The 26,522-nt window shown below is 40.0% G+C and overlaps 1 protein-coding gene across 4 annotated transcripts in view; it reads right to left on the bottom strand.

Moving 5' to 3' along the window:
* Positions 1-21,863, bottom strand: part of IL12RB2 (interleukin 12 receptor subunit beta 2) — an 80,581-nt gene extending 58,718 nt beyond the window's left edge. For 2 of the 4 annotated variants that reach the window (XM_045835446.1, XM_045835443.1), the window contains exons 1-6: positions 11,576-11,707; positions 9,758-9,869; positions 7,972-8,259; positions 2,906-3,020; positions 1,803-1,984; positions 456-598 (exon numbers count right to left, since the gene is read on the bottom strand). In XM_045835446.1, coding sequence (XP_045691402.1) covers positions 456-598; positions 1,803-1,984; positions 2,906-3,020; positions 7,972-8,259; positions 9,758-9,833 — 804 coding nt within the window. In that variant the 5' untranslated portion in view covers positions 9,834-9,869; positions 11,576-11,707. Of the gene's footprint in view, positions 1-455; positions 599-1,802; positions 1,985-2,905; positions 3,021-7,971; positions 8,260-9,757; positions 9,870-11,575; positions 11,708-16,811; positions 16,904-21,546 lie in introns of those variants that run through there. The other 2 variants (XM_045835445.1, XM_045835444.1) reach the window with 2 other exon arrangements.
* Between the last annotated feature and the right edge of the window lie 4,659 nt (positions 21,864-26,522).

Below are 26,522 nucleotides of genomic sequence, written 5' to 3' on the forward strand. Positions count from 1 at the left end.
AGGAATTATAATCCTATACTTTTTATTGTAAAAAAATTAATGCCTAACAATCAAAGTGTTAAGTGCTTATCTTTGAAATATTAAATTCCGTGTAAGCTTCTATGGACATTCCCTAACATTTCCCTTTCCAGTATGTTAAAAAAAATTACCAAAATATAATATGGGACACGGGATAGAAAAACAAGGAGAAATGAGCCCTTTACTAGAAATAAAATACAGAAAATTAATACTGGTTTACAGAAGCTTACAACTTAAAAAAATTTCAAAATCAGTGATCAGAATTCAAGATATCTCTTAATAAATGGAGGTGCATGTGACTTTCTGGTGTATCTCAAGTATATACTTTTGGGCATTATTCTTAAATTACCTATTTTGCTGGTCTGAAAAGACAGAGGTCTGTGCAGCAACTCTAAGAAGCCCTCTCTGTTTCTCCCCTTCACTCGAAAGGCCATTACCATTTTCCAGGATCTGTTGTTATTGGGCCGATATCTGAGTCGATTAAGCAGCACCATCCCCTCATCTCTCCACCAAAGAGTGCATCTGCTCACAGAAGCATTTACAAATTTGATTCGGATGTCCCACGGAGGAAGAGGCCTCACTGGTAACCAGGACAAACAAAAAAGTGTTATTCAGGTTCCACAATCAGAAATTGTCTTATACATTGACATGAGCTATAAAGAGTTGAACAAAAATTCATCTTTAGGATCATGACCCCTAAATTTGGTGGCATAAACAGGGGAGAATTCCCTGGCTTTTCCAAAAAAGAAGAAGTTGGATTTGTTTCTAAATTATTAAAATAATTCCCCTCATTTTTATCAGATAAACTACCACCAACATTAGTAATAGTGTTGATTCCATTTAATCCAATAATTAAGGAAAAAAATAAAACACCTGATATGCCAAACCTGAGAGTTCCAATGGCGGAGAAGGCAAAAGTGGCTCGTGATGATCACCCCAGGAGGAGAAGAAATGTTGGTAGAAAAGTCACAGGAAGGGGACATAGGAGAAGGGGAACAGAAGAAAAGAATTAGGGGGTAGAAGGTGGCTTACAGATGTCTATGTAAAGAGATGGAAGGTAGGATGGGAGAAGTGTGATAAGAAAACGCACAATAAAATGCCTATGTGCAGACGTGTGGTTTGCAGACGTATGTATGCAAAGAGGTGCTGTGGAAAGAGAGAAGAGAAACACAGAGGGTGAGGCTGGAACTTCAGGCAGGCTGGACACCCAGTACTACCTGGGATGGATAGAGTTTGGGAAGGCCTAGAGAATTGGTCTTTTGACTCAACTGGGCCAATAATATTTGCTCAGAAATGTGCTGGGACTGGCTCATTCTGGCAACTAAGCTGAAAGGAGTGGAGGTAAGTATTCTCAGAGCAAGCTGCATATAAACCTTGATACATTTTATTTATAGTTTTCACCGGCTGCTTTAGGCCAAGTGCCTAAACAGTGGAGCAGCTACGGGGGTAAAAAGTCACCTCTGCTATGAAGAACTACACTGAGCTTCTTTGAATAACTTCACAGGACCCTCCTTCTCTCAGTCAGATGATATTACTGGCAGCTGGTGCTTTCATGGGATTTGAAGCTGGGAGCTCCTATTTGCCAATATAGAGAAAAATGTTGAGTATCTCATTTTATACAACCATCTCTATGTAGTTCTAGGATCATGCACACTTTTACTTGCATCTACCAGTGCCAGGTGGTCACTTTCCACCAGCCACTGTCTTTTTTGAAACAATTACATATAGAACAATTGAGTGATGTTTAAAATAACGTTCACGTGCCAAAGTGAAATAAAATGTACCTATATCCAAGAATGTGAATGTGGCTGGGAATGAAGAAGCACTTCCAAGACTATTGACAGCAATAACCTTGGCTGTGTAACTGAATTCAGATGATTCAGGGATTAGGTTGATTCCAAGGTCCAAATGGTCACAATTATCATTACACTGCTTCTGCCAAGTTAAATTTTTTGGTCCATTTAACCTGTAAATAAAAGGCAATTGTGTTTATCAAGGTACTTTATGTGCTTTTTCTCCTTTTAGTATAAAATAACAAAATTTTCAAATGCTTAAAATTCTAGACATACTTTTAAGGTCAGCCTTATTACTAGAAGGTTCACAATAAAAATATTTGTATTCTGTGGTCATAAATAGGACCATACTCCCCTCATCCCTTTTTCTTTTTTTGGTAGGACTGAGACTTTTTTGATGTTCTATAGGTAAATATCCAAACCTACACTGCCTGATATCCTGCCAGACATCTTGGCTCCTTAGGTCATGTCCAAAGGGTCCATGGCCACTTTGATACAACATTTACCGCACGGAAGTGCCAGTTTCCAGCACAGAGCAGAACCCTGGGCCCCACTTCCTTTCCCCCATCTGCTGCTCACTTAGGTAAGTGCAACCCAGCTGGATCTTCGGATGAGATTATGGAATTAATTGCAAGGAACAGAATCTCCCAGACTCTCTCTCTTTGTGGACTCCTAGGTCAAGCAAAAGTGGATTGAAAAGAAATGCCTCCCAGACTAATGGAAAGCTCCCACAAGGAAGAGTGTGTTTTATATATCATGACCACAAGAGTCTGCATCTGCAAAAAAGGAAAGAGATATGACAGAGCCAGATTAGCCCTACTAGAGGAGGGAAGAACATCTATAACATGGGCCTTTGATGCCTCGAAGACCACTATTGAGTTAGACCTCAGACCCAAGATGTCAGTTCTCACCCTTTAAATGAATGAACCAGTTTTAATTAGTGAAAACTAGAATTTTTTAAAAGCATCTAATTATTAGTTATCTAGAGTTGTCTATTGCTTTTTCTCACTGATAAAACGACAACTATTAGATATTTCTAAATGTCATCTTACAGAAGACCCACAAAAAAGCTACAAACCCAGTCTCTCACTCACTGTAAAGTGTATGCAGTAAATAGGTGGGTGTCTCGTCCTCTGTCCCAGGTGCAAGCCACTGTCCCACGTTCTCCCTTCTGTGTACAAGATAAGTTTTGAGGCTGCTCTGGAACAACTTCAAAATAAAGAGTAAAATCACATATTTTAAATGCCACACAAGTGATATTTCAATCATATTATTATTATTTTCTCAACAAGGTAACAATACTTTCTCTATATGCCCCATTCCCAGACAAGCTGATATTTATTTTAGGTCCCATCAAGTTCAAACTTGCCTGTGAGGCATGAATTTCTTCTACTAACAACAGCAGTCACAGTGGCTATAGACCAAATATTTACGATATGCCAAATCCTATGTTAAATGGTTTATGTGTGGTTTTTCTCAATTACACACCATAGCAGCTACATTATGTACATACTATTATTATCCTCACTTTATTGAAGAGGAAACTAAGCCTTAGAGGTTAAATATCTCGCCAAACATTGCAAAACTATGAAGTGGCAGAAGCAGGGCTCAAGCCTAGGTGGGCTGACTTGAGTCCAAGCCTTTTTCCACCTCATTCTATTATTCTCCTGAGCAGGTGAATACCCAGTGCTAGCTAGCTCCATTACCCTGGTGATGATGAGTTTACCTTTTCAGAATAAAGCCCACTCAAATATTAGAAACCTCCCATCCAAGTACTAACCAGGCCCGACCCTGCTTAGCTTCCAAGATCAGACAAGATCGGGTGAATTCAGGGAGGTATGTATGGCCGTAGACCAAACTGGCTGAAACTAGTTCAGTGATCCTCGATACCAAGCCTCCAGTCTTACACCAATGTAGTGGAGCAGGGACTGTCTGGCTACATAGGATTGGGAAGTGAATCTAAAATCTGCTTTATATTTAAATACATTTTCAATCAACTTTCTCATTTTTAGCTTCACTTTTACTCTCACTCCCAGAAGTATATGGTGTCATCAGTTTCTGAGTCTTTCTGAGGCAGGAGCTTCTGCATGAAATTAGTTGCATCTTGATTTTTCCCACGGCCAGCTATAGGCTAAGCCAGTTGTCACTGTTCTGCTTTCCAAAATGTGGTCAGTGTATCTTCCCTCCCATTTTTTTCTCCTAGGGCTTGTGCCTCTAGAAAACTTTCTTTATTCCATCCTGGACTTATTTCAGGGGGAATGAGAATAAATATGTTTAAACCTCCATTTTTTATCCTAACTCTTCATGGGGTCTTTTGATAACCAAATGAGATATAAAATGCCTGACACTCTTACATAATGAAAAAGTCCTCGTGCTCACCTTTACTCTTAAATGTTGCAGAGATTCTGATCTTTAAAGACCCCAGCTTTAACCCACAGGTCATCTTTCTCAATGTGAGTTCCCTGGACCAGGAAATCAAGTTGTCTACTTCATTCCAGGACTAGGTTTTGGGAGATACTATCTGTCCCAGGGGAAACCAGACCTAATTCTCCTCAATACAAATGCATAATAGCTGATTCCAAAAAAAGGACAGAAATCAAAACCTCTAAAAATTAAAATAGCTTTTAATATAATAAATTGGTATGAGCCTTATGACAGTTATGTTTTTAAAACTTTTCATTTATTATGGGCAATGAAAAGTCTCAGAAAAACAGCTTTCAGAAACAGTCAATGGCAAAACATATATTGAAAACAACCAAACAAAAAATCCATTTTCTTTCATTTTTTGCCTTGAATATCTAGTTTGAGGATCAATCCTATGAGGTTAAACTAAAGCATTAATTGCTTAGTTACTACACAATTAGGATGAGCTCTGAGTAGCTGAGCAGCACGAGCCCATAAAGGGGCAGGGAAGAAAAGGTTAAAGGCTATTTACCCATTCCCATTCTAAAGAACCAGTGACATACACAGGACCTCTCAGGATATCCAATGGACTGCCACTTATCACAAAAAAGAAAATGGGCAGCTTACTCTCTCGCTAGATAGGATTAAGCTTACTATACTGGGTGAAACCAACATTGTGTCTTTTCTTGGAATGACTAGCCATATTCAGAAAAAGGTGTTGGTTCCACTCAGTCCTTCCCCTCAAAGGTGCTAAACTTGTTCAAAAGGCAGCCATTTCATGGTGCGGTTACAACTTGTGCACGTTGCACAAGCAACGTTCAGGCAAGCAGCTGCACCCAGCTGAGCGGCACCATGATGGACACTCCTTACCATCTCCCTAGATCTTCTGAAGCTGCAAAATGTCACAAATGCACCTGCATACTCTGGATGGAAAAGTAAAAAAAAAATGGAAAGGAGTTTGCAACACTCTATCTGAAATGAAACAGAATGGCTAAAGACATCTGCAAGGATACTGACTTCCAAGGCTATTGTTAGCCTACTGAAAACCAAAACACCGGAGGCCTGTGGACAGCTGGAGCTGACATCACAGGGCTGGGAATGTCTAATGCAAATATGTGACGTTGGTCTGGCAAATTACCTGGGTGAAATAGTCAGGTATTCTGAGGTCAAGGGAGGTGAAGAACATTGACGTTTTTTATAAAATATTTCATTTTGTCTATAACTAATGCTCATATTTTCTTTTAAGGGAAGCATGTTCAGCTACCAAACACACTGAACATGTGAAGAAGAGAGTAAAACTGCACAGAAGTGCAGTCTTAGCGCTTATGACCTACATACCTCCTATGTGCCTGGTGCTAGGTTATTAAGCACTGTGCATGCAAAGTGACATCTAATCACTGCAACCATCTTATGAAGTAGATGCTAGTATCCTCATAACAAAGATGGAGAAAATGAGGTTTAGAGAATTGAAACTGTTTAAGAATACATTGCTAGTTGCAGTGTTATAATTCAAAGCTTATGCTCCTCCTGTAACACCACAGGCTGTTGGAGCTCAAAGTGCATGACCTGTAAGTGGTATGAACAGGAGACTGAGCTGAAAGAGGAGTACTACACCTAGTTTATGTCTCTTTACCCCCAGTGACTTGCTTGGCCATTGTTTGCTGTTCTGCTCAATGCTTCTGATGACCCTCCAGGAATGTCACCTGGCACCAACCATATCCTTATAGGTCACAGAGAAGAGGTTTCCATCTTTCCTGGAAAGAGCCTTATTGAGCTCTATATCACTTTTCATGAGGGATCCTGTCTTTGCATCTTGGTCAGCTTGTTGGAGCAATTCCAACCTACATGCCTCGCATCTGCTACTCGGGAGCTTCCCTGGAAGCACAGAGGCACAAAGTACCATGGCATCTCTCAGGGCCCATGCATGCTCCCTGGTTTGCCTGGCTGGGCTTTTAGGGCTGCAGCTGCAGGCAGGTGTTCTGTTAGCTTACTCTGTGGGTTGTGGCTCATGCTGCAGTTGCCCGCTCTGACATCTTAGTTCTTACTCCCAGCAGCTGCCTAGAGGGACCAGCAGTGTAAGCAGCAGTATGGGGGAGCTGGTGACTTTGACCAACGGCAGACAGGTTCTCTCTTTCCCCTGTCATTGCATTTCCATATGTTCTTTCTGGAGATGTCCCCAGTGACCAAGAAAGCAGCTGTGTTTTTGGTTGACTCTGTGACCAGCTCAGAAACTTAACCACCTTGTGCTTTGCTACTTTCCTGGCTCACACTTGTTTCCCTGAAACTGAACAACTCTCTTACCCCCAGGGAGTGCTAACAGGTCAGTTTTGCCCCCCGGACAGTTTTCTAGAAAACCCAGGAAAAGATAGTAAGTATAACAATAGTTTTCTTTTAATCTTTGTTAAGTATGGTCAGGAGTGACTGGATAGAAGTGAGGCAGCCACTGGCCTTCAGTGACCTCAAAAGCTGCAGCTGCTCATGATACAAGAGAAATACACAGACTACCGAGTCCTGTGGAAGAATAGGAACGGCATGGCCACTCTCTCTAGTGGAGAGTTCCTGAGCCGCTGCCTGAGTAGGCTTTTTATTAGGCAGTATTGGGTAGGGGTACGGACACAGTTTGTGGATTATAGTCTGGCAGGGAAGATCAAATGAGTAGGTATCTTTCAAAGAGCTAAAAAGGCTCACGCTGAGTTTGGGGTTTTAGCATTGGGGGCCACTTAAAAAGCTGCAGGGCTAGTTTCCTTTCCTGCCTGTGCCTTCATATTCAAGAGCATCCTCAGCAAGCAGGTCTCACAGGATCTTGCATATCCTATGCCCCAGGTCTAATTACCCCAGGGGTCCGCTGACTCTGGTCTGGACTGCACCGCCTCTCTTATTTCCACAGACCCCTGCTATTTCCACAGGCCTGAGTTGGGCAGAGGAGACAAAGGCAGCCAGGAGACTTGGATTTCTTACAGCCAGAACAAGGACTCAGGCTTTGTCAAAGCCGAGGGGGCAGGGGTCGATGCCGATCACCCTTTCATTTCCACAGCCCCCTGAGCCCCTTTCCTGGGGCCTCCACATGATCATGCCTATCTTAGATGATTCCCCCCTTGGGAAATCTTACCCGTCATTGGCTAACTGATCAAGCATTGGAGGCCAGGCAAGGAGCAGGCAGCGCTCCTGCCAGGGAGATAAGCTTGTCTCCTTAGTGTCTCCTGGTCTGGAGGTCTCTCACTCAGCCTTAGCCACAGGGGGTTACAGCTTCCTGAGACCAGGCAGGGCAGACCCCAACGTGGAAGAACTATTTTTTGTGTGTTAAGTTAGAGAGGGGAGAAGTGCTCAGCATTTGGTAGTCAGCCTGGGTTGCCTAAGTCAAAAAAGATATCTCTTTCTTCTTTCTTAGGAGGTTGTAGCTTTGAAAAAATTCTCTTAAGAAGTCATGAAGACTCACCTGCAGAGATCCATTTTCCTGCCATTGGAGTTCAAGGACAACAGGTAAATGATGTTAATGGTGAAAGGGGGAGGGAGAAGGGGGTGCTGGAGAGAGAAAGGGGGAGAGACAGAGAGAAATGAGAGAAAAGAGACCAAACGAGACCCCAATTGTACTGCTTTCTGGACTTCTCACACTGGGTGCTCATGTTGCTTTCAAGATAAAACATACCCAAGTGGTGGGAGAAGAAAGAATACTGTCCTATATTATTAGGATTTCTGCTTAACGCTCAACAAATACCAAAAGATTCCAACTTTTAGGAATTCAGAATGGAATGCTCACCGCCAACTGAGATCTCTGCCCCACATATTCGAATCTCCTCACCAGTGCTACAGCTCAGTTTGCAGACAAACACTGTTGTCCCCAGAGGAAGATCTGAGACTTGGAAACTGAGGAAGTGGCCACGCTGTAACAGGATCCTTTGGTAGAATTTGTAGAGGATTAGCTTGTTAAAACTGGAATACCGAGGGCAGCCTTGTTTGGTCTTCAAAGAGCAGGAGATACTGACAGCTGATCCAAGAGAAATCACGTGGGAGGGCTTCACAGTCACATCGCCTCTCCTGCACACGTCTGCAGGAAGACACAAGTGAGTACTCAGTTGGCATGTAAGAAACCCATTCCAAAATGCAGGGTTTGTGAAAGTCCCAAAAGCAGAGTAAAATTAGCCCCATCAAATAGTGGAAATACAAATAACTTCTGCTTCCCTCGCTGTATTGGTGATGCACATTGAGAACAGAAGGCAACTATATTAAAGTCTAACTAAATTAAAACATGCATTCTTCTCAAAACACTAATACTATAATCAGAACTATAAATAGGAAAGTGGTGAGAAAATAGGGCTGAAAGAACATTCAAGAACTCAGTTCCAGGAAAAGCCAATCTCTCTATATGTAAATTATTCACCAGACTACTAAGAAGTACTTCCCAGAATAAATCACATTTGTTTCCATCTCCATTTATAATTTATAATGCTTACTTCAATACTCATACCAAAAAGAAAAAAAAAAGACAATTTTAAAATGCTATTACAAACTGTAGGGGCAGATTTGGGAATAGGTCCCTCTTTTGCTATATTAATGTTACAAAGTAGGTGTAATCTATTACATTATTTTATCACAGAAAATATTCAAGGGCTCTGGTGTGTTTGCAGTTGGCAACCAGGATGGAAATTAGGTCTTACCATGCCATCATGATGTTCCTTCAAGATGTAATACCCTGGGCTGGATGAACCATTACCCAATACAGCTAATACAAAATTATATGAATGTATTCTTCTTTTAAAAAGAGTTCTCCGTATTATTTACTATATACCAGTTACCACATTTAAAACTCCTCTTACCACTCAAGTTTTTCTATGAATAAATAGGACAACTATTCAGAATTATCACTTTTTCATGGTACTTAATAAGTGCCAATGAAAGAACCTCAGAATTATAGATTAACTCTGAACTTTTAGGTGTGATATAAACCCTTCACTGAAAGTCTTTTTTTGGGTAATTGTAAGATTGCTTGGATCAATTCCCATCAATAGAAATTGATTTTAAAAAGTTATTTAAATCAAATAAAGGAAGTACTGAAAATTCATTTAGAATAAAAAATTCTCACTTCTATTTTCAGAACTAAAACTAAGTCCTTTCTCTTATCTTACTTATGTTTGTTTTCTCCCTCTTTGATCTTTGATCCTAACTGGCCAGAAAGTCAAAAATAAGCTCCTAATAGAAAAAGCAAAGAAAATGCCTGTCATTATTTTTTTAATAGTTGAATTCATCCATTAATACCCTCTATTAAAATGCATTATAACGTAAAACATTCATTCATGATGCTGAGCTTGGCTACCTAGCCATTTTTGTAGGAGGAAATGATATCATTGAACTCTTATTTTAATCATTAGTATAAATTAGATAAAATACATATTAATTGCATACATAGACCAGACCTGTTCACTTAAATGACAAGAGATTAACTAAAAAAGATGAACTACCAACACATTTACCACAAATGCATATTGCAGCTGTAATTGAGAATTTAAACAAATCCTTCCACAGATTAGATTACAGAAATATCTTACCTATTTTTGCTTTAACCAGCAACGACATGATGACAAAAGTAAGTGCCAAATAGCATGCTCTAACTGTCTGTGCCATGAACTGTCACCTCTGGAACACACCTCTATATTTCTCCTTGTAAAAGAAGACAGATTCATCATGTTAAACACATTCAGAAAAGCTTAAAATGCCCCTATAATTTTCTCCATATTGTTAATATTTTGTTTGTTATTTTCAAGTAATGAAGTGTACTTTTAAAACCAGTAAGTTGAAAATCTTAGCCATGTCACTAAGTTAGAAACTTGGTTTCTAGTGACAGCTAACCTCCATGTCACTTAAGCTTCTTGGGGTCAGCAAATGGTGGGAGAAGAGACATGGCTTTGGAGTTCTTTAGAACTGGGTTTAAATACCTTGAGACTATTGGCAAGTTATTTAACTTTTTAAGCCTCAGTCCTACACGTTTTTTTTCTTCCAACTAGGCTGCATCATTATCATCAAGCAGAGTAGTGTGAAATTCCAAGATTAACAAGAATTTTTGATCTAGCCACCTGTTTCTGGAAGTAACAGGAGATTAAAGAATGGCTCATAACCACTCCCCTACCCTCAGAACTTGTAAAAAAATTTTCTCTTTGGCAGTAGGAAAGGAATTCCAAGGGTCCCAAAGAGGGTTGTTTGGATTTTCTGTATGAGCTCAATTTTACTTGTGTGTTTTCTTGTTTATTTATTATTTTACCAACTATTTTCATCTTGAATGGTTTGGAAAATGCAAGCTGGTGATTTCTGATTGTTTCCAAATTTAAATCTAAGGAATGGCTTGACTAGTCATTAGCAAATTCTCTAAATTCTATTAAAGATGGGCCAAAAATTCATAAAGTCAAATGGAAAGTTCTCTGATGTCAGGCCACTGCAAACCAACCAATACAAATGTTCACTTCTTATTACCACACCTAGAAATGTGCCAGAATGTATGGGAGAGCCTCAGAAAAATTAGCTTATTCACTCAATTAATGATAACTACTTTCCATGTGCCAAGCACAACATTAAATGCTAGACACAACAGTTGCCCTAGGGGGCTTCCAAGCAAGTGCCCACTTGCTCCTTTGACTCCTCTACCACTAGCCTAGGCATCGCTTAGGGTAGCATCTTTTCAACCACCTTTGCTGGTTGTCATTCCTTCCCCTCCTGAATTCTTGGAGGATCTCAGCTCACTCAATGCACTATTTTTCTCTACTTCTACTTCCTCCCAAGAGATTTCATCTGATTGCCTGGCTCCAGATATCATCTGTATGCTAAAGATTCTCAGATGCATATCTTCAATCCAGACTTCTCCCTGAGCTCCAGTCTCATATGTCTGTCCCCTTGGCATCAATTCTTGGATGTCTAGCAGACTACTCAATAGTAACATGTTCAGTTAGAATTTTAGGTCTTCTCCAAACTGGTTCTTCCCTAGTCTTCTCTATCTCAGTGAATAACAATTTTACACCTTAAGTTGCTCAAAAACCTAGAAGTCATCCTCGCTTCCACACTCTTTCTCATCCCCTACAACCAAACCATCACTAAGTCCTGTCAATTTTACCTCCAAAATATATCACAGATCATTCCACTTTTCTCTTTTCACTTTTTCCTAGTCCCAAACAGTCATCTCTCCTGTAGGTGACTAAAGTAGCCCCTTAAAGTATCTCTCCAATCCACCTTTGCCCCTTTCTAAGCTATTTTCACATAGCTGACTACCTTATAGAAACATAAATCAGATAAAAACATAAAAACCTCCTCACACCACCACTATTTAAAACCCTTAAATGGGTCCCCATTGCAGTTAGAATAAAATCCAAAGTCCTTACCACGCACGATCTCTCTGCCAATGCATGGTCTCACCTCTGCCCTCTTACCACCATCATTCACTTTGCATTTCTGCCCTGCTCACTCTACTCCACTCACACTGGCCTTCAGACTATTTGTTAAACAAGACTTGCCCTTTCCTTCCCTGGAACGGGGTAGGGGGGTTGGCACCCTGCACTTTCCATTTCCTCTGCTAGAATTCTCTTCCCCAGTTCTCAGTGGCTGGCTAACTCACACTCTTCTGACCTCATATCATGTGTCACTTCCTCAGAGAGCCCCTCCCTGATCACCTAGACAAAGTCATCTTGTTCAGCTAGCTACTTTCTACCCATTGCCTTATTTATTGCCTTCATGGTACAACCTGTAACTACCTTGTTTATTTACTTGATTACTTGTTTGCAATCTATCTTTGTGCTAAAATTAAGCCACCATGAGGGCAGAAATATTGACTCTCTTGCTCACTACTGTATGCCAACACTTAGCATTGGGAAAGGATATTCAATAAATGGTTATTCAAAGGAAGCTTGGAGAGCCCTGGCTGGTGTGGCTCAGTGGATTGAGTGCCAGCCTGCAAACCAAAAGGTTGCTGGTTCAATTCCCAGGCAGGGCACATGCCTGGGTTGCAAGCCAGGTCCCCAGTAGGGGGCATGTGAGAGGCAACCACATATTGATGTTTCTCTCCCTGTCTTTTTCCCTCCCTTCCCCTCTGTCTAAAAAAATAAAATCTTAAAAAAAAAAGGAAGAAGAAAAGAAAGCGAGGAGAGAGTGAGGGAGGGACTGAGAGGAGAAGGAAGAAATATGACCTGTAAAGAAAACTCCCTAAACATCTCTGTGGTAGGCAGAAAAATAGCCCATGTAAGACATCTATGCCCTAATCCCTAATCCTCAGAACCCATGAATATATTACATGACAAAGAGACTTTGGAGATGTGATTAAAATTAAGGACCTTGAGATGGGAAAATTATCCTGGATTATCCAAATGGGCCCGATCTAATCACATGAATCCGTAAAAGTGGGTAAGGAAGGAAGGCAGAGAGCTGTGATACATAAAGGACTAGACCTGTCTCTGCCATCTTGAAGATAGAGAAAGGGGACCATGAGCCGAGGAATATGGTGGCTTCTAAAGTCTGGGGATGAATCTCAATTTACAGATAATATAAAATATATTTTTTTTCTGGGTGTTCATTAAAAATGTGTTAGAAACACAAATCTAAATAGAAATCTAACAGTGTTCCTCTCTCTTAACCATCAAGTCCAAGGTTATGGCTTACAATAGCCTCTGTGAGCTAATTCCTGTCCTTTATCACCAGCCTCATCTACCACCACCGTCTGCTGACATTCAACTGTGTAGTAACACTGAGCCACTTATAGTTCCCTGCATATCTCATGCCAATTCTTGCTTCTGTGTCTTTGTTCATGCTATTCTTACCTTTCCACCATTCTCAGACTGGCTGAGTCTTTTCCATCCATCCCAACTCAGCTGAGACACCTTTTATTCAGTCATTCATTCCACAAATATGTATTAAACAGTTTTGCCCTGGATGGTGTGACTCAGTTGATTGAAGCATTCTCCCGTAACTGAAAGGTTACAGATTTGATCCCTGGTCCTGGACACTTACGATTTCACATCGATGTTTTTCTTCCTCCCTTCCTCTTTCTTTAAGAGCAATGTTTTAAAAAATGTCCTTGGGTGAAGCTATATCTATATATCTGTCACACAGTTTCTATGTGCCAGGGGCTTAGGACAGAGTGGAGAAGAGACAGTGGGTTTGGCTCTCATGAAACCAAGATTTTGGAACAGAGAGAGAGAAGACAAAGAAATAAATAACAAATTCAGAGAACATAGGCTAAAGAAGGAGAAAGTCTGGGGAGGGGAGAAGGTGGTCAGTGAAGGTGTTTCTAGGAGGTGACGTCTGAGCTGAGATTAGTGTAGGCCAAGGAAAGACTCAGGAAGAAGTCACCTGTCAGAGAAAATGGTGCATGCACAGTCAGAGGCAGGGGAACAAGCTTGCTGTGGATGAGGCACAGAAATAAGATCAGAGTGGCTCTGGAAAGTGATTGTGGGGAGATTAGTATGAAATGAAATTGGAGAAAGCAGGAGCCAGATCTTCCATGGGCTTGTTTGCCATGGAAGGAAACCTGGATTTTACTCTCCAAACTTGTGGAAACCTCTGGTGTTTAATTAGAAGTTTTATTTATATATTTAACTGGATTTTAATTGAGGGTGTTATAATATAAAATTGGGGTGTTATAATATAAAAATTACATTAAACACACATATGCAAAACCAAAACCAAACAAACAAAAACTAGTCTTGGCCCCTTAATGGGGGTCAGAGTGGAAACAAGCAGATCAGTTAGGAAGCAATTGCAGAGATCCAGGTAGGAAATGATGGTGATGTGGACCACAGTTACAGTATGGGGTTGGCCAAAAAGTTCGTTTGTGTTTTTCCATAAGAAGGCTCCAGTAGCACTTAGTTGTCTTTAACTTCATTCAAAGCAATTTTGTCAGATTGTATTGTCATATCAGCATGCATTAAAAAAACACTTATCAAAAGTGGTGAATTTTTGTGTAGCCATTTAAATTTTTTTTTTTTAGGTTCCACTTATAGGTGGGATTATATGATATTTGTCTTTACTGCCTGGCTTATTTCACTTAGCATAATACTCTCCAGTTCCATCCATGCTGTCGCAAAGGATAGGAGCTCTTTCTTTCTGCTGCATAGTATTCCATCATATAAATGTACCATAGTTTTTCAATCCATTCATTTACTGATGGGCACTTAGGTTGCTTCCAGCACTTGACTATTGTAAAATTGTGCTGCTATGAACACTGGGGTACACAGGTTCTTTTGAATTGGCATTTCAGGATTGTTAGGGTATAATTCCAGCAGTGGAATTGCCAGGTCAAAAGGCAGTTCCATTTTTAGTTTTCTGAGAAAATTCAATACTGTTTTCCACAATGGTTGCACAAGTCTGCATTCTCACCAATAGTGTAGTAGGGTTCCCTTTTCTCCACAATATTGCCAGCACTTGTTGTTTTTTGATTTGGTTATGATGGCCCATTTTAGTATTGAAGATGGAAGAAAACATGCAGTATTTTCAGCATGTTAGGCTTCATATTTCAAGAAAGGTAAAAATGCAACTGAAACACAAAAAACAATTTGTGCAGTGTATGGAGAAGGTGCTGTGATTGATCGAATGTGGTTTGCAAAGTTTTGTGCTGGAGATTTCTCACTGGATGATGCTCCATGGTTGAGTAGACCAGGTGAAGTTGACAGCAATCAAATTGAGACATTGATTGAGAAGAATCAACATTATAACATGTGGATGATAGTCAGCATACTCAAATATCTAAATCAATAAAGTTCTTGGTGAAAATGAAAAATGTGTCTGTTATTTTATGGAAAAAACTAAACGAACTTTTTGGCCAACTCAATAGTAGAGATGGAAGAAAGAAGTTGTCAGATCTTCGGAAGCCTTACTTATGTCTTCAGGTCATATTGAAGCCTCCCACTAGTATCTTCATAGCATCTTGCATCCTCCCATCTTAGCACCTGACATAGTAGAACTAATATATTTAGGTATCTACTTGTCTCTTCCATTTGTTTGAAAGCTCCTCATGGGCAGAGACAATGGTTTGTGACACACAGCAGGCATGTGCTGAACTGAATGAAATTTAAATGGTTTTTCTGTGTTCATCTAATTTACTTCTAGTTTAGTTTAATGTAATTAAAAGTACATTACATCTTATTCTGCCACATTGTGGCTGATGTCATTAATAAGTTTTTGTTTATTGTAGTTACCTTAGTTGCTTCATTAAAATTTGGAATATTCTCTATCAAGAACATTATGAATTGAATTAGAAAATAATTGAATGGACAGACACACAGGGATTAAATAGGTTTCTGCTTCCTAACTGCAAAGGATATCTACAGGGTATCTTTCAATGTGCATTGCAATTTATGAGCTGTAACATTCTTCAGTTGTAAAATACTCAACTGGATACTATAAAAAATTTTAAATGTGTATATATGAAATATATGTGAAATAGATATACATACCTATATATGAAATAGGCAAAACAGAGGGCAAATTTGAGTTTATGTAGTATCATGATCCAAACACAAAGGTGCTAATTTTCTCTGAATACCAGGTAATAAGAGCTCCTCCATTTATAAGAAACTCAGCACCCTGAAGACCTTCAAGTAAATGAGGTATCTTCCAATAAAATGAAACCTCCTACCAACCGTAAACATCATTCATACAGCCTTCCTGAAGTGTTGATATTAAAACTACAACTCTATCTTGAATCAGAAAAACAAAGAATGTGCTATGTCACTGACTCATCACTCCAGCAGTGACAGTTTCCAGACAGTGAAAACAGCGTCTCAATGAAGGGGGTGGGGACTAGCCAGAAACAGAGCCACTGGCAGGCAGCAGAGACAGCAATTACCTCTCAGTGAATTTCTTCCCCTATAGCTCCAGAAAGAAGCACAAAATATGCAACTACTTCAAAATCTTACTTTACTAGGCTAGGAAAAACCCTTACCACAAGTGATCATTTCATGTAGGCGGAAACACTTTCTACTTCCATATTACTTTTCTTCTGTTGCACCATATTAAGTTCAAGGGGCAACACAGTATTGTAGGGAAAAAAAGGGCCGGTGAATCTCAGTTCCACTTAGTGTTATTACCCGTAGAGTACCATTTCCTCATTTATGCAATGGGTAACTAGACAAAGTTTTGGGAAGAGTAATACAATAGTGTCATGGACTGTAAGAATACCTAGCACAAAGTAGCACTATACTTAGGCTACTACCCATTTTCCCATCTGAGTCCAGTTTTTGCATTTCTTTTCAAAATCATTTATTACTTTCAGTGTACTAGAATTGTGTGTTTTGTTAGGAAAAATAACAAAATAAAGTAAAAAAGTAAAGTAACTAGAAAATAAAGTAAAAAATGATATGTTAGGCACTCTTTATTCTTAACACTGGCTATCAGATCATTTAATGTCAGAGGAAGAAAGAACCTCAAAGGTTTGCTAGTAAATACCATGTGCCTGCTGCCACCTTCCCCTCCCAACACTGACAACTGAGACTAGTCCACTGCAGAACAACCAAGTGATTGTTCTGAATGCGCATCAAGGCTGGCTGTCTTAAAATGCCTGCCCTTAGTTATCCAGTTGACTCAATGAGGCAGAGTACAAAATCCTTCCCTTCTGGGAAAGCTACTTACAGATGCGTCTTAAAGGTGCCAGACCAGTATAAAGACAACACTCCAGAGGTTGTCTCTCCCACCTTCCCCATTTTACAGAGATAAATTGAAGCCTAGAGAAAAGAGGAAATTTGACAAAGGTCACATTACTAGCAGAATCCAGATTAGATCATAGGTCTCCAGATTTCTAATCCAACATTACTTCTAGCATGTGAAACTGTTTCTAATCAGTTGCAACAATGGCAGCATAATACTGAAAATAATGCCAATGTTAATACTACCCTTAATAGTATTGCTGCAGTTTGTCGATCTGTTTCAGGCACTGTGCATGTTACACACAATATTTATGATACCCTCTAGTAAAGCTCTTACAATGTCTAATGCTTGTAATCTTCAGAAGCTTGAATCATTATTTCTGATACCCACCTCCCTCAAAAGAGGATGAAACAGCAAAATCCCTGCATATACAAGATGTAACCGTCTCTAACGATCCATTCCACTATGAGGATGGAAAAGGAAAATCCAATCCACCAAGTAGCTAACTTGCAATTTAGCCATTCAAGTCAACCTTCTCTGCTCCATGACTTCTCTTGATCTATGTCATGAAAAGGAACAGTCTCCTGACTGAAGCTTGTCCCCTTTCTCCTACTGAGTTTATCACTTGGTGAAAAACCTAACAAGCTATAACATAGACAAATGGTGGCCTGACAGTCCCCAATTAAAGCGGCCCCTTCGTAACATGTTAGATGGCTTGAAGGGGAAGAAAAAGTAACACCACATCAATCCTCTCTGCTACATTATCTTTCTACCCAGTAGTTCCATCACCCTTTACACAAGCCAAATTGGACACACACCTGTTTTCCTTTCTTACGCAGCTGCTGAGGCGCTCTTGAATTTTCTCAGTGGTAAGCATTAGTACTTCTAATTTTACCATGGAGAATTTTTCTTCTCTTGCCCAAATTCAGTTGACTCTGAAGTTTTGGTACTTTTTTTATTTTCAGTCACAAAGTTTTCTTCTTTTGTTATTTATGATCTTTTAATCATTTTTCTTAACAAAGATCGTATGATTTTCTCCCTTCTTTCTGTTTTTTTCCTGAAATATTCTTTTTATCAGTTCTATTTGTCTTTATTTCCACATCAGAAATACCACACTGGACACAGTAAACAGGCTCCCAAAATGTTTGTGTACACAAGTTATGTTTAAAATGCAGTAGGGATTATCCAGCCCTGATCCCTGAATCACTTGTACTGTGAACTGCCTAATAAATTGAACCAGCCTCCCCACAATAGAACAATAAAATAGAAATAAAAAGGAAGGGAGGAAAGAAGGGAGGAAAGGAAGATCCATGGATGGAGTCTTGAAGAAAAAAGGTACTTTCAAATCAACTGATATTGTTTGCTGTTTCATCTTTTCTTTTTTTGATGAGCTCCACAAGCGTACAATATTCATGACATTGTTCAATTAAGTTTTAACAATCCAACCATCTCTATTTTCACCCTCTGCATTCTTCTAGAGCTATAAATCAAACAAGCCATCTTCTATTGGGAAGGATGATGAATTGCAAAGAGCATGGTGTTTGGGGCCAGAGAACCTGGCTGCCATTCTGTTTTCTCCACTTCTACCTGTGTGACCATCTCACCATCGCAAGTGACTTATTTCAAAGCCTCTTTTCCTTGTTTGAAAAATGCCCATCAGAACTTAAGAAAATTAAATCTGCTTCACTAACGTTTCTTCCTTAGTTTATTGGAAGGGTCTCTCATTGTACATCTTCCATCTTGACGTCTCTAATTATGGACAATGGCATGGGGTTGAGGGGGCGGTTAACCTCGGATCTTGGGTATGATGAAATCCTGGCAAGTTCTGCTTCACCTTGTAACATCAACCCCTGAGTCTTTTAACTATTAAAGATATTAAAGTACATTACAGTTACCTTGTTTTGAGAGTTTTCTGGAATTTCACAATTATCTTCAGATAGTTGGAGGCACACTGTGGGAATGGGGTGGGGACTCAGACTAGTGATCACCATCCTGCAATGTTCCTAAAGTCTCTTATGTAAACTAAGAATTCAACTGAAGTCTCTACACTAACAACTCCGTGTTTCAGCATCTTTGCCTGACATTTTACTTAATGTTTCCCTTTTCCTCTGCACATCCCTGCAAAAGAGATGTAAGTTAAGATTCTAACTTAATAACCTTTTATAAGGATTTACTTAGCAATTTATCATAATTCAGAGCACATAATTGAGTTGTTAATATTTGGTCTTCTACTATAGAAGTAACTATTGGTATTTCTATTGCACAGGTGGAGAGATCTGCAAGGTGACCAAGATCATACAGAAGAATAAGAAGGAGGAGGCAGAGGGAAGGAGGAGGAAGAAATTTAGAATTAGATTCATTAGAACTACCTTCCATGCTTGAGCTCCCTTATCTGTAAAATGAAAATTAAAATAGCACCTCCTTCACAGGATTATTATGGGGTTTAAATGAAAGGCTCTTAGTCCAGTGTCTGGCATGTATGTATATATCAAGAGCTCAATAAATATCATCATCTCCTATTATTAAAGGAAAAAAAGATAACATCACTTACTTTTCAAAGATATTGTCAGAATTAAGATAGCCTTTTTTTTTTACCTCTTTGCCCATTTATCTGGCTCACCAGTGAGAGATGAATTTGATTAAAATTAGATCCCTTACCTCCTTTATAAGTGACTTTATACCATCTATCAGTTATGAAAACTAAATGTACTCATAATTATTGTTTCCCCCAAATAGTTTTAACTTCTTGAGGACAGGGACTGGGTCTTACATTTCTTTATACTCACCACAGTGACCTGCATAATGTGCTGAACATAATAGATGTTCAATACATAGCTGTACTTTAAAAAACACCATTGTTACCATTAGCAAAGAACACCAAAGGTTCCCAGAACAAAGGATATTTGACAAGGCTTCTTTGGGATTTGGCTTCCTTTTTGGGGGATGGGAATGGCAGGGGGGTTAGTGTTTGGATTTCTTTACTGGTTAGTCTAAATAAATTTACATATAAAAGTTCAGAGCACTGCTGTGTCATTACAAAGATGACAAATAATTGGCTATAGAACAATGCAAGTGCAATACTAAAAAAAATAAGTCCACAACTGACAAATGATGTGTAACATCTACTGTACTTAGAGGATTCTACTCCCACAAAAATCTTACATGTACTTTAGAATTTTTTTCACACTGGAACTCATTCCAATACACAAAGATTCAGAGCTTACCAAAATTTGGGGACTTACCATCTTATGTAAACATCGTAATATTCAAGAAACATGACAAAAGATTTTAAAAAGGCTTTCAGAGCCTTTTATGACTAACAAAGTGATAGTAATGAATTGAGGATTTCACATTAAAATGAGGAGGAGAGTATCAGCTCACAGACACTAAGGTCCTTCCAGTTATATGTGGGGCAGAGAGTTAGGACACTACACCATTCCTTGTTAAAGGGAAACGAGAACCCAGTGTTTGTCCAAGTGGGGGTGGCTATAATGTTAAGACTGAGGCGCAAAGAAGGCAAGGAGCACAGAGTCTGGGGCCAGAAACTTGTTAACACTATTTCTGTGAAAGTGTTGTTTTCCATATCTGTAAAATGAGAATACTAATAACCACTTCACTGGGTTTTTAAAGAGTTATAGAGGATGACAACATGCCAGGTACATAGTAGGTGCTCAACAAAGATTTTATCTACCTGGGGATCCACTTGGGGATTGTAATAATTATCCAATTTTTTTAAAGATACAGACTAATTTCAACCTGTTTTTTAGACATACCAGAGTACTGTTTTTTTTGTATGCTTTTGGGCCACTATTGAAAGACCTATATCTAGACTTTAATCTATAATATTTTAATAAAAAGACAATATTTTGCATTGTAAAATAGGCACTTTTTTGCCCAAATTTTTGAGGGAGAAATAAGTATGTGCATGATATACATGGGTAGTACCTGAAATACCTTGTATATGTTCTTCTGTGTTGTAATTATTTGTTACATAAACTTTCTTGTACCATAATATGTTAAAAAATACATGCTAAAATTCCCTTATAATACAAAAGACAAGTATCTAAATACAAATAAATAAAAAATTAAATTTAAACAATTAAAACAAAAGATTTTCCCCCCTGAAAGTTTGGGCCAAAAACGTGGGTGAGCATTACGCGTGGGAGCGCATTCAGACTTTTATTTCTTGACTCCTGAAAGAGACTTTTCACAGATGAACAAACTGAGGCTGGCCGGCCGCTCGCCCCAGAGCGCTCCGCGAGTGACCGGCGGGACAGGTACTGCGGTCCGTCCACAGAGGCCACAGGAAGCAGCTGCCCAAAGCGGAGCACTCCGCCCCCCTCCCTGGTGCAAGAAGGGTAAGCCCGCTCCTTAGGATCTCAGGGGAGGTCCCAGTTCAAGCCCCTAGTCATGCCCACGGGCCTGGACCAAGGCTGGACCCTGAAGGGTTGCCCTCTGCCGTTTTCCAGCTGGCACCCCCCTCACCTCCTCACCCACCCCTGACTCTGTGTCTGGGACTCAGCCCGCGCGCCCCCTCCCCTCCGTCTAGCCAAACCCCGACCAGCCCAGCACCTCAAGCGAACATCAGAGCCTAGAGAGCGAGGACCTTAATGAGGAGAGGCCACCACCCAAGTTCCCCGGGAGAAGCAAAGAATCACTGAAGCCTGGGCATTGAGACCCTGAGCTCGGCCGTGCCCCACCCAAGCCCCTGCTCACTCACCGCTCATCGATGGCACACGGGCCCCAAGGCCCGGGTGTGCTCGGGAACGCATGCGTTGCGCTCGCAGAGGCAGCTCGGGTCGTCCCAGCATCAGCGTCCCTCTGGGGCCGCCGAGCCGCCTGGGAGACCCCGAGGGTGGGCACCCCGCACGGGGCAGCGGAGGGCAAGCGGAGGACAAGCGGGAGGCTCGGCCCACCGGCACCTGCGGTTTCTGCGCTGCGGCAGGAGCGGGCCGCGACCCCTGGCCGCCGCCGGGGGCTGTGCCTTGTCTCCTGGAGCAAGGCAATCGGCTTCCCCTCACGTGAAGTGCGGAGGGTGAAGGCTGTCTCCTCAGACGGCACGACGACTGAGTTGGCGTGCTGAGTTCCGCACCGAAGTTGTGATGAGTGCGACAAAAATTGTGTTCTGGGTTTTCACAGCCACAGAGAAGTGTCACTTTGTTGGCGGTAATGAGAGAACTTTTTCTGAGATGTTCTTCCTCTGTGCAGTCTGAGCTCTTGGCTCTCACCACACCTTAGGGCTGTGGCCTCCAAAGTGGGTTGTGTGCAGGGCTGGGGTGACAAGAAAATATCAGAACTTTCATTTGTGTTTGCTATCTAAAAAATAAGAAGGAAGTGAACATTTAACAGACGGCGTGACACCGACCCTAAATAGCCCTATGTTCTATATATTATAAGTGGGATTCTGAGGGAGGAAGAATGCACTGCAGAATGTGCAGTGGGGATGACAGTGGTGCCTTTATGACAGTATTTCATTGAATATAGGAATTCATCAACTATAAGATATCCATTTTTTTATGTACCAGTAAGAATGAAAAGAACTGTCACATAAACAAAGCTTTCTTATCTTTCTTACTTGATTCTCAGCTTCGTCCGTTCTACTGTTGTTACCCTGTAAATTCTTCTTTATTTAAATTAGTGTGGCCTTCATTTCTGACAGAATCTTTTTTATGTTGCTGAGGTCCTCACCCAGTTCCTTGAGCATCCTTATAAACAGTGTTTTGAGCTCTGTATTTGATAGATTGCTTTTTCAAAATTTTATTTTAGTCATTGTTCAAGTACAGTTTTCTGCCTTTTATTCCCATTCCAGCCCACCCACCCATCCCTCCCCCCCGCCTCCCATTTCCACCCTCCCCCTAGTTTTTGTCCATGTGTCCTTTAAATTTATTCCCGTGAACCCTTCCCATTCTCCCCTGAAATTCCCTCTTCTCTCCCCTCTGGTCTCTGTCAGCCTGTCCTCTATTTCAGTGTCTTTGGTTATATTTTGCTTGTTTCTTTGTTTTGTTGTTTAGGTTCCTGTTAAAGGTGAGATCATATGGTATTTGTCTTTCACTGTCTGGCTTATTTTGCTTAGCATAGTACTTATCTCTATTTCATTTAGCTCTTTTTCTGGAGTTTTGATCTGTTCTTTCATTTGGGCCATGTTTCTTTGTCTCCTTGTTTTGGCAGCCTCCCTGTGTTTGTTTCTATGTATTAAGTAGAGCTTCTTTGACTCTGTGTCTTGGTAGTGTGGCCTAACATAGTAGGTATCCTGTAAGGTCCAGTGGCATAGCCTCCCCTATCACTGAAACTGGGTACTCAAGGTGCACCCTTCTTGTGGGCTGAGTACACCCTCTTCTTGTAATTGAGGCTTGATTGCTATTGGAAGATCAATGGGAGGGATTTACCCAGGCTAGTCAGCTGAAAGGACTGGCCACATGTGACCACTGACCACCAACTTCCACCCTCTGTGGAGGATCAGCTGTGCAGGGGCAGGGTAGTGGTGCTCCAAAGTGATCTGTAGCTGTCAACTGAGTGCACTGGCCCTGGAGTTTCCTAGGTGGTGCAGACCAAGGTTAGCCCCTGTCTGTGTTTTGCCCAGAGCACCCTGCCTGAGCTATAAAGCAATCTGAGATGGGTGCTAGTTGTACTGGGTTTAGAGATTCCCAGATGAAGTCAAATTGTGAATCTAATCTGGCTGCTGCTAGGGCTCACTGAAGCCAGCTGTTGATTGTTTGATAGGTTTTAGGAGCCAAGATCAGACATTCTCATGGAAAAGCAGCTCAGGTAGGCCCATAAATTGAGTGGGGCAGAGACTCTGGGGATATCCAAGGCAGGTCAAACAGTGTTAGCCAAGTTGATGGAGTCTCAGATATGTCACAAGCTTGCTGGCTCTGTGGGGGAAGGGTTTAGCAAAGGAATAATGTCCTCCACTCACCTTGATGCCAGACACTTCAGTTTCTCCCTGTATATATACCACTGGTACCTTTCAAGCTGCTACCCTGGTTCCAGAGCTCAGAGAGAGTGAGTCTGAGAAGGCAAGTCCATGTGTAAATTCTTCAAGAGGAACTGCTTGGGGCTCCAGAAGTTTCTTTCACTGTCTAAATCCTAGTTGGGTTTGCAGCTAGAAGTTGTGGAGGCTTAGCTTCCTGGCACTGAAATCCTGGGCTGGGGGGACTAGTGTGAGTCTGAGATTTCTTACTCCCAAGATATCCCTACTGAATTTTTATCCACTACACATGGATGTTGGACCAACCCATTCCGTGTCTGCACCCCTCCTATCAGTCTGGATGGATGTGGTTTCTTTAATTCCGTACTTGTCAGACTTCCATTCAGCTTGATTTTGTTGTTATCAGACTCCTATTCAGCTCAATTTCTGATGTTCCTGAGTGATGGTTGTTCTATATTTTAGTTGTAATTTTGATGTGGTTGTGCGAAGAGGCGAGCCCTGTCTACCTATGCCACCATCTTGACTGGAAGTCTAAGGCAGTATTTCTTAAAAGAGTGTCTTATTAATATCTCTGGGATATTCTTCCAGTCCACTAAAACCAATTCAGGTTTGCTGAGCATATATAGAGTTAACTATGTTACCATACTATTTGGGTAGTAGGCATAAGATAAGATGTTAAATTTTAATTTATGTGGACAATCTGATAGAAGTAAATCTTTTAAATTGTAAAATTTTAAAATTACTGTGTAGTAAGATGATAAATAATTGTGAAAATCACTTGCAACAAAGATAAAAGAATACTTTTAGTTAAAAGTGAGTTATAGTTTATTTGTCTCTTTTACAAAAAAGCACATATTCTAAATTTGCTGATCTTTTCTGTTATATCTGTCTCTTAGTAGTGTGTTGCATAATAGATTTTTCTTAAAAAAAAAATCACAGGCTTCTTTGTCCCTTCAAGGTAGTTAACATTTTAACACTGAGTGAGAACTTGCAGTGAAAAGAATATTTGAAAACAAATATTTCAAAATGTTGCCATTAGTGGGGGGAGTGGTTTGCTAAAAATTACATAAATTTTTCATCTACAAAAAATACTTTAAAAATCATGGAAACAATTTGCTATCTTGTTTCAGTATTTCAACTGAGTAGTTTACTGAATTTTTAAGCCATTTCTTAAAAAATATGAAAATGCAGAAGCTTCTAATTAGTTTGAAAGGACAACTGATTAGTATCAGGAATAATAAAATTATGGTAACCAAATAATTAGCCTGTATAATTTATGGATTAGCTTATTTTTCAATAATTTTTAGTGAGAAGAAAGGCTTTTATTTTGTTAACAATTATTCCAAAAAGTATTTTCTCTTTATTTTAAAATTTAATTTATTTTTGTGTACATTTTACCATATACATTTGCAATGTATATTTATTTACACATATAAAATTTATAGGTAAATGAAAACACAACTGAACATATATTAGGGTGTATTCTCAAATCCCTTTTTTCTGAAGGAATGCATAATCTAAAATATTTAAAGACTACTGGTCTATTAACTTTTATTGCAACATCTTACAAAATTGCTATTTTAGACACAGGATGGAGTTCCAAGTGCATCTGAGCTATTTTCTTTAGGGAAACAGATGAGAGGTATTGGGCTTAAATCTGATTATAAAGTAATCTAACTAATGATGGAATGCAATATAATGCAGGCAACAATGACAGTCTTCTTTATTCTCTTCTTTTTCCTAGATGCAAATAAATCAGATGATCGATCTTACATAAACATTTTTAGAGAAATTATCGTCTTCTAAATCCATCAGTGTATCATTCAATTTAACGTTTGAGACCAGGGGAATACTTGTGCTAATAGTTGTAACAGCAGTTCTCTCATCCCTTCTCCCTCCACATCCTCTCTGCATCATAAGTTTCACGAATGCAAGGACCACATCTGCCTTCTTTGCTTCCTTATTTCCAGCATCTGGCACAGTGAGTGGCAAAGGACAGGCACTCAACAAACATTTACTGAGTTGAATTGACTTGTTCTGGAGACATCTCACTGTCTTTGGCCAACCAAGGTTATAGGTGGTGTTGGATCTTCAAAAGTTTCAACAGAGTTTTAAAAAGGTAGTTTGGAAATTATGTAAGTTTTTCTTAGCAAGTCGGTGACCTTTCCATATGCAATCTACCCATCTGTAGAGGCCTTTTATTTTCTTTCTCCACTTCTCTTTTTTCTCCTTCTTCTTTTAATATCAGGAGAGTTTTCCTAGTAGGTGCATTGCTTTTGTCAGTGGTTGCCTTTTAGTTAGGAAAAAAAAATCTTGCTTCTGTGTTTTCTGAGAACAAGCCCTAGACAATGAATAATGCCTAATCAAGCAAGAGCCTAACATACAAATCAAAGTATCAACTAATGATTGTTGGGATGATTATTTTTAGGTCTATGGGTATGAGATGGCCTTCTGCACAGCTATAGCTAGATGAATGTACTTGCAAACCAAAAGCTCAATTAAATGAAAACCACACTGACAGTGACAAAGACTTTTCTAGGAAATACTAGTTCAGTTTCCATTTCTGGTAGTTTTCCATTCCTTTAAATTTCTATTTTGATTCATTGTTGATACCAAAAGTCCTGAACATACTTACTCACACTGGTTGCTGTGAACAACTTACTGTCATTTGTCAGAATAAATATTAAGAAATGGTTGCCAACATAGTGATTTGAGGCACCAGACAAATGCTGGCCCCAGTTAAGCTTGGTAGGAAGCTTTTACATACT

Source organism: Phyllostomus hastatus, unplaced genomic scaffold (assembly GCF_019186645.2).
Source record: "Phyllostomus hastatus isolate PE091 unplaced genomic scaffold, TTU_PhHast_1.1 phas_contig_209, whole genome shotgun sequence".
Taxonomy (NCBI): Eukaryota; Metazoa; Chordata; class Mammalia; order Chiroptera; family Phyllostomidae; genus Phyllostomus; species Phyllostomus hastatus.